This window comes from Corella eumyota, chromosome 3, assembly GCF_963082875.1.
Source record: "Corella eumyota chromosome 3, kaCorEumy4.1, whole genome shotgun sequence".
In the NCBI taxonomy this organism is placed as follows: Eukaryota; Metazoa; Chordata; class Ascidiacea; order Phlebobranchia; family Corellidae; genus Corella; species Corella eumyota.
Window position 1 is genome coordinate 7,649,830 of NC_137492.1, and position 21,991 is coordinate 7,671,820.

General features: G+C 28.0%; 4 protein-coding genes across 4 annotated transcripts; all 4 read right to left on the reverse strand.

Moving 5' to 3' along the window:
• Window positions 1-344: 344 nt before the first annotated feature.
• Window positions 345-3,220, reverse strand: LOC145744895 (cytochrome P450 2J4-like). Its single transcript, XM_082562861.1, has 9 exons — window positions 2,876-3,220; window positions 2,532-2,680; window positions 2,210-2,312; window positions 2,032-2,141; window positions 1,849-1,970; window positions 1,517-1,632; window positions 1,184-1,328; window positions 883-1,046; window positions 345-665 (listed from the first exon to the last, which is right to left on the reverse strand). Exons 1-9 carry the CDS (start codon window positions 3,218-3,220, stop codon window positions 345-347), a joined length of 1,575 nt encoding a protein of 524 aa, XP_082418987.1.
• Window positions 3,221-4,447: 1,227 nt separating this feature from the next.
• LOC145744835 (cytochrome P450 2U1-like) lies at window positions 4,448-10,650 on the reverse strand. Its single transcript, XM_082562789.1, has 9 exons — window positions 8,397-10,650; window positions 7,812-7,957; window positions 7,491-7,593; window positions 7,303-7,412; window positions 7,055-7,176; window positions 6,775-6,887; window positions 6,425-6,569; window positions 6,087-6,250; window positions 4,448-5,877 (listed from the first exon to the last, which is right to left on the reverse strand). Exons 1-9 carry the CDS (start codon window positions 8,652-8,654, stop codon window positions 5,560-5,562), a joined length of 1,479 nt encoding a protein of 492 aa, XP_082418915.1. The 5' UTR covers window positions 8,655-10,650; the 3' UTR covers window positions 4,448-5,559.
• A 4,708-nt stretch (window positions 10,651-15,358) lies between these two features.
• LOC145745798 (uncharacterized) lies at window positions 15,359-17,705 on the reverse strand. The gene is made up of 7 exons (XM_082563959.1): window positions 17,528-17,705; window positions 16,919-17,353; window positions 16,431-16,721; window positions 16,179-16,330; window positions 15,912-16,055; window positions 15,729-15,828; window positions 15,359-15,479 (listed from the first exon to the last, which is right to left on the reverse strand). Exons 1-5 carry the CDS (start codon window positions 17,646-17,648, stop codon window positions 15,975-15,977), a joined length of 1,080 nt encoding a protein of 359 aa, XP_082420085.1. The 5' UTR covers window positions 17,649-17,705; the 3' UTR covers window positions 15,359-15,479; window positions 15,729-15,828; window positions 15,912-15,974.
• A 1,186-nt stretch (window positions 17,706-18,891) lies between these two features.
• On the reverse strand, window positions 18,892-21,154 carry LOC145746057 (melatonin-related receptor-like). The gene is made up of 7 exons (XM_082564239.1): window positions 21,047-21,154; window positions 20,538-20,867; window positions 20,070-20,360; window positions 19,588-19,739; window positions 19,318-19,462; window positions 19,136-19,235; window positions 18,892-19,049 (listed from the first exon to the last, which is right to left on the reverse strand). Exons 1-7 carry the CDS (start codon window positions 21,135-21,137, stop codon window positions 18,905-18,907), a joined length of 1,254 nt encoding a protein of 417 aa, XP_082420365.1. The 5' UTR covers window positions 21,138-21,154; the 3' UTR covers window positions 18,892-18,904.
• Window positions 21,155-21,991: the final 837 nt, after the last annotated feature.

The following is a 21,991-nucleotide window of genomic DNA, read 5'->3' on the forward strand; positions in this document are numbered from 1 at the left end:
TAATGAAATGTAATGTATTTCAAAATACCAATACAAGTGAATATTTATTTTTGTTGACTATCATATAAATTAGTTTAAGTTCATATCACTAAATATCGAAGATTTAATGTTTGTGTTAAACTATAATTAAGTTATGAAGTATGTAAATTGTTTAAAACAGGTTTTAAATATGCTGTGTATTTTAACTCAAAAGTTATCTATATTTAAACATATGTTTATAACAATAATACTACAAGAAACCATTTTAAGTATACAATTTAAGTGAATATAGATATAACATAAGTTTAAAATATATTTGAAGCTTTAATGTCTTTAAAAAAAGAGTAGAGGCTATTATAAATACCTTATAATCTTTCCTTTACTATGACCCTATATGGAAAGGGAGAATCTACTATACCACGGAATGACTCGTTAATTTCTGGCAACTCTTTCGTTGTAGGATCTGATTGAAACTCATATTTTTGCACCATGCCAGTTAGCAGCATGAAGACTGTCATTCTCGCAAGTTGTTCTCCCATGCATCTTCTTGGTCCAATACTAAAGGGAATAACTTGGTCTGATTTCATGAATTCACCTTTTTTGTTAATATGTCGTTCAGGTTTGAACTGATCAGGGTTATTCCAAACCTTTGGGTTTCTTTGAACTGCCCATAAGTTAGACAAAACCTGTTAAAAACAAATCATTGCATTTTAAGCGTATAGAATATGTTAAGGCAATAATCCCCACACTATACTTTAAAAGACAAGAAAAACATATAAAAAAACAAGTTTATAGGGCAATATTGAATAGGCTATATCACAAAAATAAAGCATTTGCTATGTATGGTTCTACACTGTTTTAACTGCTAAAGAGCTTAAAATGTATTAAATTTTTAAAACCCACTGGTGTGCCCTTTGGTATAAGGTATCCATCAATTGTAGTATCTTGGCTTATAACATGTGGAATATTAAGGGGTCCAAGTAGTCTAAGTCTGTAGACTTCTTGGATAATTGCACTTGTGTAAGGCATGTTGTCTTTGTTACTGTACATTACCTTGTCTTGTGTGCCTAAAATTAACAAACAGTCTTCAAAGGTATTTGTTTCTTTTGCTATTTCGTATACTGCTTAATTACAATATTTAGTTTATATTTATTATACTACCTTATAAAACACACACAAAAACAATCTTGGTTAACAAATTTACCTAGAGCAGTCGTAATTTCGGAGTACATTTTTTCTTGAACTTGAGGATAGTGTATTAAGTATAAAACTACCCATCTAATAATAGTTGTTGTTGATTCATTGCCAGCAACATAAAATTCTCGAATCATTGTTGAAAGTTGTTGATCCTAAAACAACAGTGTTTAGTGTAATAAATGTTTATTTATTATTTTGTCTTTTCATGTTTATTTGGTATCATAGGTAATTTTTTTATCAAGTTATAAAAAAAAGAGAAAATTTTTTAAGAAGTTTTTGCAAAAAGAACAAAAACGTTTTAATTAATTAACCAATTTTTTGGGTAAAAATTAAATCTCACATTAAAAGAGTTGTTGTTTTTAATTTGCTTTGCCATCTGAAACATTGTAATAAAACTGTTTGGGTTTTCTTTGTTTGATTTTACTTTGTGTTCATCAACAATTTTCGATATGGTTTCTAAAAAAAATGTACAAATGCCAAGTTGTTTAAGGAAACTATGTTTAATTTAAAATTTGACTTTAGCATTTTTTGTCATATATTTACTCTGAAAATGAAGGATATATATTAAGCAGTGATTTTGTTTCCTATAGCACCATATCATTATACAATCCACTTATTTGTAAACCACATTTTTAATTTATTTGGGTGTGACTAGATTGCACTTTTACCCACCTACAGATGTCCTCATTTCTTTTGAAATCTTTTTTATCCCAAAGAAAAACTTTGGCAGAAATTCTAAGACTGGTGCCATGGTTAAACCTCTTAAAATTGTGGCAGTTTTTTCACTAGCAAATCTTAAGATAAAGTGAATTAGTTTAAGTGCTTTTTTAAGTAGTGAATGTTATACTTACTTACCCAACAGCAACAGCATCAAGAAATTTATTAAATTGTGGATCGTTGTAGTTAAACCGTTGGCCAAAAACAACTTGACTAATGCTATTGGCTACTGCTTGGACAACATTTTTCTATATAAAAATTTAATTCATACAGTTATTATTAATTGTAAATTATATATCATGCAAAGAAATTTTACCTTTAAATCAAATGGTTTTTTGCCTTTAGATAAAATTTCTTGGTTCAAAAAGTCAATTTCTTTTCCGATTTTTTCTTCCATTTCAACTTTACCAACCCCCAAACTATAAAAAAAGTTTAAAACATTTTGAATAAATACCAATTTCTTGTTTTACCTTTGGGTTAATTTTTTACTCTTTTAAAGGCTGTTAATGTAAGAATAATTTATAGAAGGGTAACTTTTGTAGTAAACAGTTGATAAAATTTTTTTTATTGTTATAAGTTGGAATTTTTTATTGTTGTAAGTTGGAATTTCTTATTGTTATAAATTTTTAAATATTTACCTTCGAAATGCTGTTACTCCAAACTTTCTTTGCGTTTTCCATTTTTCATTATAGTTTAGATTAAATAAACCATGATGTAAACCAGTTATTCTGTTGAATTGTGCAAGTAATGGCTTATTTGAGAATGAGTAATACCTGGATACAAATCCCTATAACAAAATCAAATTATTAAAATTTTTTTTTGTACCTTTACATGTCTCAACCATATAAACTTTATTAAACTACATTGAAAGTTATTACAATATTGATTAGTAATATAAAATAAAAATTAATTTTTAACTTACATTGTAAAGTTTTATAAATATATTTTCTTCGGTCTAATTTTTTTTTAAATGATTAAATACCTTTTTGATCGATTCAAAATCATTTAACACAACCCAATCCTGCCTTCCAATTCTTACACCAAGAATATTTCCATATTTTTTACCCCATTCCACCATTTTTAAATGTGGGTTTTTCCCCAACTGGGGTAGGACCCCCAAGAAGGGAATTCCCCTAGGCCCAGGGGGGAAATTATTTGGTCGTCGGTACCAGTATAGGAACAATGACATACTGATAATAACAATTGCTGGTAGTGGCTGTGATGTCACAAGGTTAAAAACAATTAGTTTTTGATAGAATGGTTGCATGTATATTATTGCCAACATACAAGCAACAATAAGGGGATATGATTCATTGTTTTTCCACATATTAACTTATTTTTGAGCCTATAGATCAATTAAAAATATAATTATATGTCAACTTTAAAAAGAAACATAAATAATAACTTATCTAATCTATTTTTTTTCTGTTTTATTTTTTCAAACACTCGCACTTTTATTTTTAATATTATTTTATTATATGTTTTGAATCTATTTTATAGATTTAAAAAAAAAATTTATTTTCTTATCGGGTAACTGACTTTTGTTAGTGATTTTAGGTCTTTTTATTAGGTCACTATGCTACAGTTTATTACCTAAACTTTTTTTCTGAAGTTAACCTGATCTTATATATAAACACTGGACAATACATTGTTGTTTTAATAACATAGCCATTGGAAGTCTCTTACGTTTTTTATTTACCTTAAGTACATTCCCTTTTTTTATTACACTTTTTAAACTAAAATTGTTTTTAGAAATTATATTTATTAGACTGTTTTATTTTAAATTTTTTAATTTTTAAAATTTGTAAAAAATTCCAATGTCTGGTAAATTGATCTTAAAGGTATAATTTGTTATTTTAGGTAATCCTCCTTAACAATAGACGGTTATTTATTATTCACAAACTTAATATGTTTTTGTTAGGCATGTTCTACATATACAAATAAATTTATTTATCCAACTAGTCTTATAAAAAATAATTGTTAAAAATTTATCAACCTTATTTGTCCAAAAAAAAAAATTTAATATAAACGCTTATTAAGATTGCTTAATTAAAACTCAAGCCCAACATTGACTAATATTATTTTAAACTTGATGATACAACTCAGGCTTAATACAACTCTGTTTTTTTCGTAAACAAACCTCACAGGCTTAACATTGCAGTTAAAGTCTAACTCACCAAGGCTTTTGTTTATATTTTATTTTGTCTTTATATAGATCGGAAGTCGTAACATTATAATAAAGGAAGTTGTTAAGATTTTTATATCCTTATCAAATTATTGAAAGTGTAAATATGGTTTGTTTAACTAATTAGTTTTTTTGTGATTTCTTGTTGCTGTATGTATAAATTATAAAAACTCTTTGAGAAGATTTTTTTTGTCTAAAATTTAATATTTTAATTAATGCATTGTCTAGTTAGTCTAATAAATTGAAGAAAAATTACTAATAAATTTATGGCAATAGTTTAACTTTTATTTAACTGATGTATATACTTTAGTAAATATTTTTTTAATTATAAAATTATATTTCTAAAACGCAGTTAAAGTATACCATACAAAAATTATTTTATACAAATATTAAATACTGATTGTTAAATAAACAATTATGTATATATATACAATATTTTGTGGGCCAGTTTATAACAAAACATGATATTTTACATGATGTCACAAGGTTAAAAACAATTAGTTTTTGATAAAATGGTTGCATGTATATTATTGCCAACATACAAGCAAGAATAAGGGGATATGATTCATTGTTTTTCCACATATTAACCTTTTTTTGAGCCTATAGATCAATTAAAAATATAATTATACGTCAACTTTAAATATTTTTTTAATTATAAAATTATATTTCTAAAACGCAGTTAAAGTATACCATACATAAATTATTTTATACAAATATTAAATACTGATTGTTAAATAAACAATTATGTGTATATATACAATATTTTGTGGGCAAGTTTATAACAAAACATAATATTTTACGATATTACCAACAACACCATATAGAATATTTTGTAACAAGTGAATTTGAACCAAAACTTAATCAACCTATTTTATTATACCTATTGTCTAGGTGTAGCCACTAGCCTATAGGGAAATGGGCCGTCAAACGTGCCTTGTAATGCTTTGTTAATCTCTGGCAATTCTTTACTGGTTGGATCTGTTATAAACTGGTATTTATACCACTTTAGATAAATTTCATTAGGTTCTGCTAAAAAATTTTCAATTGTGTCAAAAACTTTGTAAGATCAAGGTGATATACTAAAGGATAATGTCTAGAAGAAACTTGATATATTGACCATGTGTTAAATAATGCGATTATATTTTACAAGACAACAGTCCACCATTAGACAGTCCACCATTAGACAGTCCACCACCATTAAATAATATACATTTAACAACACTATAAACTTACACACATGTATTGGAAAACAGCAATGCCAAAGCAAAAAAAGAAAGCACAAAATCTCAAGCCTAAAAGCAAATGTTATACTTTTTATTTATATGCATACACATCTGATTATACTTCTATAGCTTAATTTTTTTTTCAAGTTTTTTTTTTTTAAGAAATTTTTCTTTGTACACTTCTTAATTTTTATATAGGTTTTTTTAAAAGCTTTACAACATTAAATGTCTAACATCTATACAAGCTTTATAGTTTTCTTATCTTGCTTCTGCAACTGCATCATAATCAAATGGTGATGTTACAATGTCAGGATTTCCTAGTTTTAAGGTCGGAAGTTCAGAAACATTCGGGTCTGGTAGAAAACGGAAGCGTTGAACCAAAGACACCAGAAAAACAAAAATTGTCATCCTGGCTATTTTTTCACCCATACATTGCCTTGCCCCAATGCTAAATGTAACAATTTGTTCAGACTTAATGAACTCTCCATCTTTGTTAATGTGTCTTTCAGGTCTAAATTGATCTGGTTCACTCCATACTTTGGGATTGTTGTGGACCGCCCATAGGTTTGCTAGTATCTGTATTTAAATAAATTTTGTTTTATTAAGTACCAAAATGGAATAGTATTTATTGTAGTAACTAGTATAGTTTATAACAATTACAAAAAAAATATTGATAAATTTTTTTCCATTTTGGCAAAATTTTGTTTTATTAATTTTTGTATTTTAACAACTTGGATTCAATTAATACCAAAATGTTAATTTTAATCCAAACCATATGACCAGACCTTGGTTCCTTTTGGTATATTGTATCCTTCAAACACAGCATCCACACTTGCTATATGTGGTACCCCTAACGAAACCATGGTTCTGAATCTTAATAGTTCTTGTATGAATGCACAAGTATAAGGCATTTCACCTCTCCTGGAATATGTAGCTTTCCCACCCAAACCTTTAACAAAAAAAATTTTTAAATAAAATGATAAAACTTAACAAGCTTTTTGTTATATACTTTAAATGGTACATGAAACTTATGTTTCTATAGATATTTTTATAAGAATTTTTTCATTGATTTTGCTGCTTGAAATTAAGGCTGTTTTCACTTAAATATTGTCACATTTGATACCTAAAACTTGTTTTATTTCGTTAAACATTTTCTTTTGTGTGTTAGGTTGATGCAACATGCATAAAATAGCCCATCTTATTGTGTTACAAATTGTTTCAGAACTTCCTGCGTACATATCTCTGATGAAAGTTGCCAATTGTTTTTCCTAAATATTTAAAGTTATTAATTTGTATTAAATTAAAGTAATAATCAGCTGTAGAAAATATTAATTCCATCAATTATATCTAAATATTTGTCTAAAATAGTAAGTACTTTTTTTATGGTAATAATTATAATTTGTTAGATTTGATTTTATTAAATAGAGGTTATAATTTAATTTTAATATAAAACAAAAGTGAAACGCAATTGACTGTGAAATATTCTTCTCCTTTTTCCATTTCTATCAGATAAAGATCAACAAAACTTTGGGCATTATCTGGATCAAAATTTTGCTTTCTTTCTTTAATCAAGTTTTGAAAAAATTCTGCAAAAAAATATTTAAAAAAAATTTAACAACAAAATGTTTCTTGAAGCCTCTCAAAGAGGTAACCAAAGTCACCATTTTATAAACTTCAAATTTAAATAATAATGTTGTCTATTGTTTGCAGAAATGCCTAACAACAATTTAATACAAATACATAAATCACTTACCAACTATAAACTTCAACTCTTTAACTACTTTACTGACTCCATTCTTAAATGGTGGAACATTTTCAAGAATAGGGGCAAGTGTTAATAGCTGAAATATTTTGCCTCCTTCTGTTGTATTAAACCTAACACAAAACATATAGTGTTCTTCTATAGTTTAGCAATAGTACTTAAAAAGAATCATAAAAATGGATAGGTTATTTACAGAATATGATAACACCATTCGAAATTTAAATTTATAAATTTTCTACCCCAATCTAAGCACTTTTTTAAGTTGGTCCGCTTTAGGATTCATGTATTCAAATCTATTTCCATAGATAACTGTTGTAACAATATTGCTTGTTGCCTTTGATAAGATATTCTAAAAATTTTAACAATTTAGTACACTTACTTTTTATTACTTTCAACAATAGAAAATATTGTAAGTTATAAGTTTTACCCTCATATCAAAAGGTTTTTGTTTCTTAGATTCAAATACTGCAGCCAAGAAATCAACTTCCGTTCTAGTAATCAATTCAATTCCATCTTCAACAGCTTCAAATCTTTAGTATAAAAAAGGTAAAATGTCATTGTTAGTGTATTTTGTTAATGTAGCATAATGTAAAGCACATGACATTGTATATACATTAAGTTAAAGTATTAACAATTTTCTTAAATTAAAACAGTAAGTTATGAAATGAAATTAAAATATCATACATTTTCGATATTTTATGATTAAGTTGAAAACTTTACCAAAAATTTTTAAGAAAATTAAGCAAACCCTTTTAGTGCTTTGTATCCAAATTTTTTTTGCGTTTTACATTTGTCATCATAGTTTAGATTAATTAGGCCGTTATACCCAGTAACCCTTTTTAACACATCCAACATTGAGCGATTAGAAAACTCAGTTGCATGGATTAGAAACCCCTGAAAACAAAAAATAAATCCTAAAATCTGTTTTTTTATAAGTTATGTCTGCATCAATATTACTTGATTAACCTATTTTCTTTTTTTATAAAATAAATTAATTAATATTTATGATTATTTAATGGTTAACTTTTTAACTAAAAAAAAAAAAAATTTCTAAAGTATTGTATTACCACTTTTTAATATTCAAGTAACTAATTAAATACTATTTATACATTAAAAAATCCCTAGGGTTGTATAGTTAAATAACATAGTTAATATAATACTGCTTTATTTATTAAACCATTGCTAACTTTATCTATACAATTTTGTCTATTACGTTTTTTATTTACCCAAAGTACATTTAAAAAACAGTTTACGGTCAACATAATGTCTTCTGTGAAATCTTAAGTTTTTTTTATGTTTAAAGCCTAATTAAATAATAAAAAAAATTCAAAACCTTTTTAATAGTTTCAAAATCGTTTAAAATAATCCAATCTTCACGCCCCATTCTCACTGAGTAAACATTTCCATATTCTTTTGCCCAACTGTCAAACTTGCCCTCTTTAAAGCTGCCCAGAAAGGGGATTGCCCCCAAAAGGGGTATTCCCCTCGGGCCTGGAGGGAAGTTTTTGGGTCGCCTGTACCAGAAAATGTAAAGCGAAAGCCCCCCAACTATTACCGCTTGCACAGCGGTGTTTGAAAACAACCAAAGCATTTTAACGTCTAGTTTTAATTTTGATACAAAAAAACTAACTAGATATTTCCAATAAAAACAATATGAATTTGAAAACCCTTTAGAACTATATTTACCTTATTGTTATGTTTAGAAAGTTAAGTACCTTACTACCAAATTAAGTGTAAGGTTATTTTGTTTAAAAATATTAAACTAATTGTGTTCCTAATATTTTACGGTAGATCTTACAGCTATGTACTAATTTAATAACTCAGTATGGCCTTACCTTTTCTGAATTAAAATGTCCAAGAAATTTTTTTATAAATTTTTTATGTTTAATTAAGAAAATTTCTGTGCGTAAAGTAATCGCGTTAAATTTAAATCGCGTGAGAACGTACTAGTAGTACACAAGTCAAACCTTATTCAAGGAAGTGCTAGAAGTTGTACTTAAGCATGTGATGGATTTGTTTTGTTCTGCTGTCCTTTTTTTCACAACATTTTTATTGCGAATAGCGTAAAAAACGGAAAGTTAGGTTTGCCTAATCTAGCGTCAAAGACAAACAATAAGAAAATTCAAATATAATATTTTACTAACTTTTGTATATATTTTATTTATTTCAACTTATGGCTTAATTCAACAAAGGTTTTATTACTATGGTTATTTGACTGGGACCCAGAAAATAATAACTCTATACGTTTCATATTTATTATGCCAATCAAATAATTTATGTTAATGTGAATCGTTTAACTGTACTAAAACTATTCTAGTGGCTGTAAGTTTTATAACTCTGGCTTGAAATTTTATTATTGTTTCAAAACGCGATACTTTTAATAATACCATTGCTTATAGAAACATATTATACTTTTTTTTCACGTGGTTTACCCGACGCGTTTCCTGTTTCCTGTTTAATATAGGCAAGACGACATTCAATTAGAAAAGCGTCGGGTTATTTCACTTACAAGATCATTATCAGGTTAAACTTATTTCTTTTTTGCTACTGGTCTGATTTTAACAGTTATAGCAATCTTGTACAAAACATTGGTATGTCGTCGAAATCACTTAAATTTAACATACTTGATCTACTGTTTGTTACGTACATTTAACATACCAGAGTTTGTTGTGTTAAAAACAATTTAAATTCTTATCGTATGAAAATTAGGCATTATTGCCTCATTATTCAAAAATGACCGGAGGTCATTTATTTCTTAACAATCGGAAGTTTACATATTACCCGATGGCTTTAGGAAGTTGTAACAAATGATTATGTCATTTTTTCTCGTCGCATTATTGTAATATTTATTGTATATATTATTATTTACTCTCATTAATGCGCAAAAACCAAAATAAAGAAAAACCTCTACGGTACGTTTCAACCTTTTTTAAATGCACCAAGGCAAGACTAATCACAAAGTTTGAACTATATTACAGAGCTTTTTTATGCAGCACATATAACCACGTTCAACCAATCTGCCTATACTTACTTTTCTATATTGTATCTTTTATATTTCTATATTGTATCTTAATACTTTCTATATTGTATCTTAATCTGTATTATAAACACACGCTTATGCACAGCACTTCCTTTAAAGAGAAAACAGAGTATCCGTTGAACTTGTTAACGTTTACGAGGGCTTCTTTAAGCTAGCACGCTTGAATAACCACCGAACGTGGTATATTGATTACTTGTTATTTGCAAAATGTTTTAAGCCATTTCACGGTGCTGAACACAAATCACTAGTTGTAATATGATCGCCCTTAAGACATTTTGCCAGGATTTTAATGTTATTTTGGATCTCTAATAGTTTCGCACGCCCCACATAAACAGGGTGTGTAACCAAAATACGGCACATGTAATTAAACAAAGAGGTTGCATAAATTAAACCCTTACCCTAATCCTCACATATTCAGTTTACCCATTAACACATCTGACTCGTAAAGCGGACTAAGTTATACTCATTAAAACATATTTCAACTAATTTTTAATGTCTGGTTGAACAATTGCCATACTTAAGTTATAACCCCTTGTTAAATTCGGGTGTGCGAAAGTAATAGAGATCCGTTAAGTTTACTACTGATGTTTTTACAACTTTTTACTTAGCATATTTAAGGTAAAAACCTTTAAAACACTACAACAATTCTCAATGAGTTAATCATGCATGAAATCGCTACTTGAAATCAGTCTTGTGGTATACCCAGCTAGAAATTATCAACAGGACAGCTGACTAAAATTTGTCCTCTTGCCAAAATCCAAATAATTGCAGGACAGGACAATTTTTTTAAAGGACAGGACAATTTTTTTAAGGGACAGGACAATTTTTTTTCACAGGACAGGACAATTTTTTTAAGGGACAGGACATTTTTTTTAAGGGACAGGACATTTTTTTTTTCACAGGACAGGACATTTTTTTCAAACGACAGGACATTTTTTTTCAAAGGACAGGACATTTTTTTTAAGGGACAGGACATTTTTTTGAAGGGATAGGACATTTTTTTTCACAGGACAGGACAATTTTTTTAAGGGACAGGACATTTTTTTTAAGGGAAAGGACATTTTTTTTCACAGGACAGGACAATTTTTTTAAGGGACAGGACATTTTTTTTTACAGGACAGGACATTTTTGTCAAAGGACAGGACAATTTTTGGACAATACTAAAGTACGGAATGCGGGATAGTGCGGGACCATATATAAACGTTAACGAAAATTCGCAGATCCCTTAAAAAAATTGTCCTGTCCTGTGAAAAAAAATGTCCTGTCCCTTAAAAAAATTGTCTTGTTTTTTGAAAAAAATGTCCCGTCCCTTAAAAAAAAAATGTCCTGTCCTTTGAAAAAAAATGTCCTGTCTTTTGAAAAAAATGTCCCGTCCCTTAAAAAAAATGTCCTGTCCCTTAAAAACATTGTCCTGTCCCTTAAAAAAAGGCCACCTCGAAATTATGTCATTGCATTTAGTTAATGTTAAATGTTACAAGTATATTCTAATTGTTGTTAAGCTTGATTATATAAGTTAAGACTTGAACAAAAAAATTGTTTTCTGTTATTTAAACATTTGTTGTTTTTTGAATTACAACTGTAGAGTTCGGGTTATTGATTTGGGGTTTTTCCTGCTTTGGTATTCGAAAAATTTGTTTAACAAACTTCCAAAATTCTTGATCTCGCATTGAGTAAACAGCAACGTTGAAAATTCTGTTCAATATTAATAAGTTTTTTTTTTTATTTTTTCTAAAAAAAATTAAATGACAAACTGTAACAAATAACAGTCTTTAAGATCCTAAGTTCGAGTTACACTGGGGGCCACATCTCAGTTTAATAATTTGATGTATTACAATCATCCTTTTAATAGTACGATGGCTGATTCCACTTACTTGTTTAAATAAGCGATGCACAGTGACGTCATACTGGGTATTGTGTCGTCACAGATTAAGTAGCCGGTGAAAAACAAAACGTTGGTGATAAACAATGGAACTGTATTAAATAAAAGAAAATTGCAATATATTAAAAAAAAGTTTTTGTATTGCTATTGTAATCATGGGGTTTTGTTAGACTTACCAAAAGCCAATGTTATTCCCAATTGCATAAAAAGCAAGGTTTTAAATGCCTTGATGTTTCGTTTTAACATATGGCTCGAATTCAGCAGTTTTTGTGTTTTTTTATTGATGGACATTAACACAATTATTGATACTGTTGTGACAAACTAAAATGTAATTTAAGTTTCTCTAATTTTATATTTTTAAACATTTAGATACCACTTAAATTTCTATTTTGGTTTTGTTTACACATAATTATTTCATAATATAAACTGATTAATGTTACACTTACCATTATAAAGTAAGGAATAATAGCATACAACGTTGTCATTACTAGTATTGGTTTAGGCACGGGATCTCCTACTTGATATTGTTTTAAAGATATAAAGTAGGATAATGTGGTGACAAAATACGTATATACAAACGTATTTGGGTATGCAATGGCTAAAGCCAAAAAAAGATATATATATATATATATTATCTTTAATCTTAATAGACCCAAACATAAAGGAACATCAATTACCCCGACCCAGTCTAGAGTTGCCTTTGGCGAAATGGATGCTGATTAAGTGCTGGCTCAGCAGTAGTTCATATCGTTTATACCGCCTTACTCTAGGGCGCTTCATCATAAGAGCCGTGGGGATCGAACCCACGACCTCGTGTAGTGTAGCACTTGTATTATTTAATCTGAACTATAATTTTTTTGGGTTACTTTAAAATATATATACCTGGAAATGCACCTAAAAACATACACAGCACCCAAACACCCCCTATTTGAAAGTAAATTGCCTTTTTGCTTTGTAGTTTGTACTTGATAGGGTATTTAATTGCAAAAACGCGTTGTAAGCCCATTAATGCTAAGTGGTAAAGCGAAACAGTAAAGGTGAAAATGTAAAATATTCCGCCGACAATAGCTTGTCCCGATCCCCGCAAAATCTGTTGAAATTTTACGATCTCAGGATAAGTTGAAGATATTGTCCACGAAAAATGAAAAACAAGAGTAGAAATAAGATAGAAACCTTGAATTTTGCAAAAGTAAAAAAAATAAATAATTTAAAAAAGAACTTAAATTGTTTTTCACTTCTTCACATTGTCAGGTTTTAGAATGTATATGACTTGGTAAGTACTTATATTTATTATCATATGTTATATATTACTGGCATATAATGAAAAACTTAAAGCATAGAATTTTAATTTATAAAATTACCAGCTAATAAATCTGCGACAGCCAGTGAAGCTTTAAACCTAGAGTCGTGGGATTTCTTGTTTGTTTTTTTGAATTTTATGATCACCAATAAATTTCCATCAATAACAAATAAAAAAAGAAGAATTATGTAGATGAGATAAACAGAAGCTACCGACATGTTGCAGTATTTGTTTTCATTTAACATTGTGGTGGTATTCTGAATTTCTTTGGTGCAAAAAGATGGAAAACCGCAAAGTTTTAAGGTTGTCTTTGTTAAATAAGCTGTTTTATTGAATGAATTGGTTAAGTTGTTAATTGGATTGATCAAGTTGTTAAATGGATTGGCCAAGTTATTTAATGGATTGGTTAAATTATTGAATGGACTGTCCAAGTTGTTAATTGGTTCAGTTAAATCTGAAACAAAATATAAATATTAGGTATAATTTTATGTTTATAATCACCTAATAAAATTTATTAAAAATACTAGTGCAATAAAATTGATCAAAAACTGCTTTTACACTTTAGAAAAACAATTGGATAAATAAACCAAGAACTATAAATGAATATTGTTGAAAGATAGTTTTAGTTATTACTTTCCGCGTTAATGTTCAATACATCAACGCCAGGAGGAATAGATTTTTCTTCTATTTCTGCATTGTCTTCACGGTCATAGTTTTCAGAGTGCCCATACAAGGTCAAATTATTTTTATAATCCATTTGTTTAAAACATGCAGTAGACCTGGTATTTTAATACTTTATTACAAATAAAATGCTTAAGTTGTTATTGTAGACGTTTGCTAATCTTACTTTACTTTTATTTTATTACAATATTGTTTGTGTGACTGTTTATTTAATAAACGCCTTATCCAAGTATGTTACTTTACAGTCTCCCTTATAAAACTGTTAATCTGATTAAAAAAATATTAATCAATTCTGATATAGTTTTTAATTCAACAACGTAAACTAAAATTACTTGGCTTAAATTATAAAAACAGTCAAAAAACCTATATATATATTTATTTTTAATTTTACTACGTGACTGTCTCAAAGACAATCTTAAAGAAAAATGATCTTCAATATCTTAAAACATCAAAAAATTCATATAAATCCAAATGTTGCAACCTGAATAAAACACATTAACCTTATCAAATCTAACAACAAACATTTTTAAAAAGTCAGTATACAAATTAACTTTAGATACAAAAGTAAAAACTAGAACACGATTCTTTTAAAAATTAAATTAAATCTTGAGACTGTAGAAACAAACATTTGGGGTGAGAATCACGCCTAAATGTTATTTTTGTAAAACTAAGACTAATAACTATATTTTTTCGAATGTCTGGTATCAAAGGTGTTCGGGAAAAAATGTCATTTCCTGAATCGTGGCCACATTTTGACTTCTTATAATTGTCTTTTACCACGAACGATTGTTAGGAGTGTTCATGATTAATATTGAAGGCAAATTAATTTATTAATATTATGCTGTATATATATTATGTATAATTGTTAAAATGCCAATCGTAAATGGGGTTAATTCAAGGGATTGTCATTTTTATCGTAATAAAAAGTTGAAACATTCTATTGGAAATGGTCGACACTTGCCTTTAACGTACTTGTATTTTGCTTATGTGCTTACTTGTTTAATAGATGTAAAAAAAACAGCTAATTTAAATTAAAAACATCTAGGATAATTATGATATTGACACATATTTTGCAACAATACGTTGAGCATGTTGCTAGCTATGTGTATTTGTATGATACTTTATTATAAGTCTAAGTTATAAAAGGATAAAAAAGTTTATTGTATCTGATTTCTTTTAGGTAACTTTATGTTTTTCGATTCGACCTTGTAATTGTATGAAAACTGTTGTATGTTTCAATGCATTTGGTTGATGTTTAATATTACCCGTTTATTATTACGAAGTTTAAGAGTTATACAAAACAATAAAAATAATAAAATTTAGTTATAATTTCTATATGATACAATAACTTTCTGCTTGACAAAACTTTTTTTATACATCTGTATTTTTTTTGGACACAACTGCAAGATTCGATTCGTTACTTTGGGGTTTCCCCAGCTTTGATATTCGAAAGATTTGTTTTACAAATCTTAAAAATTTTTTGTCTCGCATCGAGTATACAGCAACGTTGAAGATTCTGTTAAATATCAATTAGCTGTTATTTTATTATAATTATATAAAATTAAATGTCAGACTGTTATCGCAACAAGTTCCAGTCTTCTAAGTTCGAGTTACACTAAAGCCACATTTTTAGTTCGTAAGTTCGTTATTTGGAAGTAGTTTGAACATGGTTAATGATTTTAGTTTAATAATTTAATATCTTACACCCTTTTTAGTCACTTTTGGTATAACACACAAAAATGATCACGTGACTGATTTCACTTACTTGTTTGAATAAGCGATGCACATTGACGTCATACTAGGTATTGTGTCGTCACAGGACAAGTAGCCGGTAAAGAACAATATGTTTGTAATAAACAATGGAACTGTTATATAAACGAATATGACAATACATTAAAAAAAACTGTTTTAAATTGATATTGTAATCTTTAGGTTGTATTAGACTTACGAAAAGCCAATGTTATTCCCAGTTGCATAAAAAACAAAGTTTTAAATGCCTTGATGTTTCGTTTTAACATATTGCTCGAATTAAGCATTTTTTTTGTTTTTTATTGATTGACATCAGCACAATTATTGCCATTGATGTGACAAGCTAAAATATGGTTTAAAGTAGTGTAATTTTTAAACATTTAATTCGCAAGATTACCACTATAACTACTATTTTGGTTTTGTATATACATTATCATTCAAGAGTATATAATTAGTTTACACCTACCATTATAAAAAAAGGAATAATAACATACAAAGTTGTTATTACTAATATTGGTCTAGGCACAGGAACTCCTACTTGATATTGTTTTAAAGATATGAAGTAAGATAATGTGGTGACAAAATACGTGTAAATAAACGTATTTGGGTATGCAATCGCTAAAGAAAAAATTTTAAAGATAGATTAAATTTAAATTTTTATTTATATTAACTTTATGATTTAATACATACCATTATTTTAAGTTACGTTAAAATATACCTGGAAATGCACTTAAAAACATACACAGCACCCAAACACCTCCTATTTGACAATAAATTGTTTTATTGTTTTGTAGTTTGTACTTGATAGGGTATTTAACCGCAAACACACGTTGTGAGCCCATTAATGCTAAGTGGTATAGCGAAACAGTAAAGGTGAAAATGTAAAACATTCCGGCGACAATAGCTCTCCCCGATCCCCGCAAAATCAGTTGAAACTTCACGATCTCAGGATAAGTTGAAGATAATGTCCACGAAAAATTAATAACCAGTGTAGTAATAAGGTACATACCTTGAATATCACAATAGTAACAAAAATAAAATACACAAGTTAATATGAAAATTGGTTTTGGGTAATTTTTACATATAAGGTTTAGGATTAAATATGATAAGGTACAAATATTGATTACTACTTTTAATTAGATCATCGTGATAGCATATAAATACCAGCAATAACTTATGGTATGCAATCTCAATTTTAATAGTTACCAGATAACAAGTCAGCAACAGCCAGTGAAGCTTTAATTCTAGAGTCGTGGGATTTATTTTTTGTGTTATTGAATTTTAGGATCACCAATAAATTTCCAACAATAACAAATAAACAAAGTAGTATAATATAGCTGAGATAGACAGAAGCTATCGACATGTTGCAGTATTTGTTTTCATTTAAGGTTGTGTTGGTATTCTGGACTTCTTTAGTGCAAAATGGTGGGAAACCGCAAAGTTTAAATATTGTCCTTGTTAAATAAACTGTTTTATTGAATGGGTTGGTCAAGTTGCTAAATGGATTGGTCAAGTTGTTGAAGGGATAAGTCAAGTTATTGAATGAATTGGTTAAGTTGTTGAATGGATTGGTCAAGTTGTTACATGGATTGGTCACGTTATTGAATGGATGGGGCAAGTTTTCAGGCGGTTTGTTTTTTTCTAAAATAAAATAAAAATTTAAATAATAGGTATATTTTCAACGGTAAAATGATTACGTAAAAAAAGTACTTAATAAAATTTATCAAAAAAGGATTGCATTACATTTTTTCATAAACAGTTTAACTAAACCAAGAATCAGCAATTAATATTGTTAAAATAATTTTTTTAAATTACCTTCTACATAAACAAACGCAATTATATCAACGCCCGGGGAAATATTTGCAGGAACTGCTAAGCCTGGCAAGTCACTTGATTTAGAGCCAGTACTTACAGGCTTTATATAGTTAGAATCCATTTGTTTATAATGATAAAATGTTTAAGATGTTTAAGCTTTTTTACCTTTTTTAAAAATGCTTTACGTTATTACAATTTTTTGTGTTTTTGTCAATCTAATCTACGCTATACGCAGTGATGTAGGCAAAGTCTACAGTTATCATTGAAAACTTTTAACATTATTAAAAGATGTAACCTAATGCTAATATAATTTCCAATGCTTGAACATAGCCTAAAATTACTAGTTTAAAGTTACATAACCAATTAAATTACATAATTTTTTTAAACTTTTACTAGATACATCCCTTTACGTATTACTATCTTTAAGTTTGTTTTTAACCTGTGTTTTGCTTTACACATTTTGTTCTAATTAAGTAAAGCTACTGAGGTTTGTGTTATGTTGTTGCTATTTTTTTTCGTTCAGTTACTACTAAAAATAATAATTTAACTCTAGCAAATTAGCGTTTATATATGGTTTATTTGTTTGTTTGTTTAACTCGTAAAACACTCAACCAGTGTGAATTTAATGCAACACAATTCTTACGCTTGAATGATTTTAACGGTATTTCGTTATCTGCGTAAATTACTCGAATTAAAATGTAATTCAAAGTTAAATTTTTGTCAAACGTTATCTTTTTTAATATGTATACTGTGTAAATTAGGAAATAAATGGTAATGTGTGTTAGCTATTAAAGATCATATTATCATATTTTGTGTCAACTGCCTTACAATGATAAAAGCATCATTCGATATCCGCTAAAAAAATAAAATGTTGCAACCCCAATGAAATTCATTTTAACCTAAACGAATATGACAATGAATACGTTTGGAAATCAGTTTACTTCTTAAATCAGTATACAACTTGACAAATGTCAATTCAAATTAAAAACACCTGGTATAAATGGGTTGTTTGACAGCCAATTCAAATTAAAAACACCTGGTATAAATGGGTTGTTTGCGCATATTTGCAAGGCCTGTGTGCATTTGTATGGCACTAGGGAATAGGTCTTAGCTATTAAGGAATAAACAAGTTTTAAGGAATATTGTATTGACAATCTAATTAATTTTTAGGTAACTTTATGCTTTTAACCTTGTAAAGATACTGAGAGTTGTTGTATTTTCCAATGCATTTGGTTTATGTTTAATATACCTCGTTTATTATTACAGTCACGAAGTTTAGGTGTTAAACAATTGTTAATTTAAATAAAACAATAAAAATATTGTTTTTAGATATAATTATTATATGATACGATAAATTAGGGCTTGACAAAACTTTTTTTATACATCTGTTGTTTTTTTGGACACAACTGCGAGATTCGAGTCGTTGCTTTGGGGTTTCCCCGGCTTTGAAATTCGAAAGAGTCGTTTTACAAATCTCCAAAATTCTTTGTCTCGCATCGAGTATACAACAACGTTGAAGATTCTGTTAAATATCAATTAGTTATTATTTCATTATTATTATATAAAATTTAAACACATAAAAACGATCACGTGACTGATTCCACTAACTTGTTTGAATAAGCGATGCACAATGACGTCATACTAGGTATTGTGTCGTCACAGGACAAGTAGCCGGTAAAGAACAACACGTTAGTGACAAATAATGGAACTGTATTAAATAAACAAATATGGCAAAACATTAAAAAAAGTTTTTTGTTGCTATTCTAATCATGGGGTTTTGTTAGACTTACCAAAAGCCAATGTTATTCCCAATTGCATAAAAAACAAGGTTTTAAATGCCTTGATGTTTCGTTTTAACATATGGCTTGAATTCAGCAGTTTTTGTGTTTTTTTATTGATGGACATTAACACAATTATTGATATTGTTGTGACAAGCTGAAATGTAATTTGAATTTCTGTAATTTGACATTTTTGAACATTTAATTACCACTTAAATTTCTATTTCGGTTTTGTTTCTACGTTATTACCTATTAATTTAAAATATTTAGTTTTACACCTACCATTATAAAGAAGGGGATAATAACATACACAGTTGTTATTACTAATATTGGTTTAGGCACGGGATCTCCTTCTTGATATTGTTTTAAAGATATAAAGTAGGATAATGTGGTGACAAAATACGTGTAAACAAACGTATTTGGGTATGCAATGGCTAAAGCAAAAAAAAAGATAAAATAAATTTAAATCTTTAGTTAGATAATTTATATATATTATTTTTAATCTTAATAGACCCAAACTTAAAGAAACATCAATTACCCTAACACAGTCTCGAGTTGCCTTTGGCGTATGGGTGCTGATTAAGTGCTGGCTTAGCATTAGTTCATATTAATTCATACCTCCTTACTTAGTTCATATTAATTCATACCTCCTTAAGGGCGCTACATTATGATAGCCGTGGGAATCAACCTTACGACCTTATGTAGTGTAGAAAATGTATTATTTAATATGAAATATTATTTTATTAAGTTACGTTAAAATATACCTGGAAATGCACTTAAAAACATACACAGCACCCAAACACTTCCTATTTGAAAGTAAATTGCCTTTTTGCTTTGTAGTTTGTACTTGATAGGGTATTTAATCGCAAAAACGCGTTGTAAGCCCATTAATGCCAAGTGGTATAGCGAAACAGTAAAGGTGAAAATGTAGAATATTCCGCCGACAATAGCTCGTCCCGATCCCCGCAAAATCAGTTGAAATTTTACGATCTCAGGATAAGTTGAGGATATTGTCCACGAAAAATGAAAAACAAGAGTAGCAATAAGATATAAACCTTAAAATTTTAAAAAAAGAAAAAACTAATTTAATTGTTTTTTATTTTTTTACATTGCCAAGGTTTCAAAACGAATATGTTTGTGCCATATAAATACTTATTATCTCATGTTATATATTAATGGCATGTAATTAAAAAAATTTAGTTAAAGTATAGAATTTTAATTTATAAATTTACCACATAATAAGTCAGCAACGGCCAGTGAAGCTTTAAACCTAGAGTCGTGGGATTTCTTTTTTGTTTTCTGGACTTTTATGATCAACAATGAATTTCCAACAATAACAAATAAAAAAAGAAGAATTATATAGCTGAGATAGACAGAAGCTACCGACATGTTGCAGTATTTGTTTTCATTTAACATTGTGGTGGTATTTTGAACTTCTTTGGTGCAAAAGGAGGGGAAACCGCAAAGTTTTGAGGTTAAGTTTGTTGGATATACTGTCTTATTAAACGTATTAGTCGAGTTATTAAATTGATTGGTCGAGTTAAAAATTGGTTCGGTTAAATCTACAACAAAATATAAATTTTAGGCATATTTTCATGTTTATAATAATTAAAGAAAATTAATTAAAAATATTACCGCGTTAAACTTGATTAAAAACTGCATTTACAATTTAGAAAAATAATTGGATAACAAAACAGAAGACTAAAGAATAATATTGTTGAAAAATAATTTTTGTTATTACCTTCTGCATTTCTGTTCGTTCCATCAACGCCAGAAATGATATAAGCCCCTATTCTTGGAATATAGTATTTAGGGTGATTTTTATCATCCATTTATTCAAATAATATTCGGTAGACCTAAAAATTCAGTACTTTATTATAAGTCAATGTTCTTGTTATTGGACTTTTTTGCTAATATTATTTCATTTTTTATTGTGTTACAAAATTGTTTGTTGTTATAACATCCTCAGTTACCAATGTTTAAAACTTTAAACACGGTGAAAAAATAAACCAATCCTAATATAATTTTCGATGCACTAACATAACATACAATTACTGGTTTCAAGTTATAAAAACAGTCAAACTACTCATCTAATATTTAAATTTTACTAAATGCATTTTTTTAAACTTTATTTATTTTAAATTATGTTTTTTAATCTATTGTTTGTAACTTTAGGGCTAAATTTAGTTAAATATGAAGTAAAGCTTATTTATTGCTTTAAGGGAAGTTGATAATTAAAAATATTTTACGTCACTTTATTGTTATTTTAATAAACGTAAGAAAATATTTAAACAATAAAGCATCCTGCCAATCTATAAAGATCAATAATTTAATTAAGGCAACAACACAACCTTTGTTGTCTTTTGTAAAATCATGATTTAAATTTCATTCGGTAGCTAGCGATATAGAGTCAAATTGCAGTGTTTAAGAAAATCTTAATTTAAAATCAAAATGATATTTTCTTAACATTGCTAAAAAAGAAAAAGGGTGCAATTTGAAAAATCATGTGTTGATACGAAATATGTATGGTAATAAGCAACGTATAGGTAAACAATATTTAAGTAAATAGCTTAGAAATAAGATTTACAAATTTCAAGATTTAAATTATTTCTGAAATAAATTATTGCTTTTAAATTAAAACCCTTAAGTAATATTTTAAATATTACTCTACAATGTAGAAGAAAAG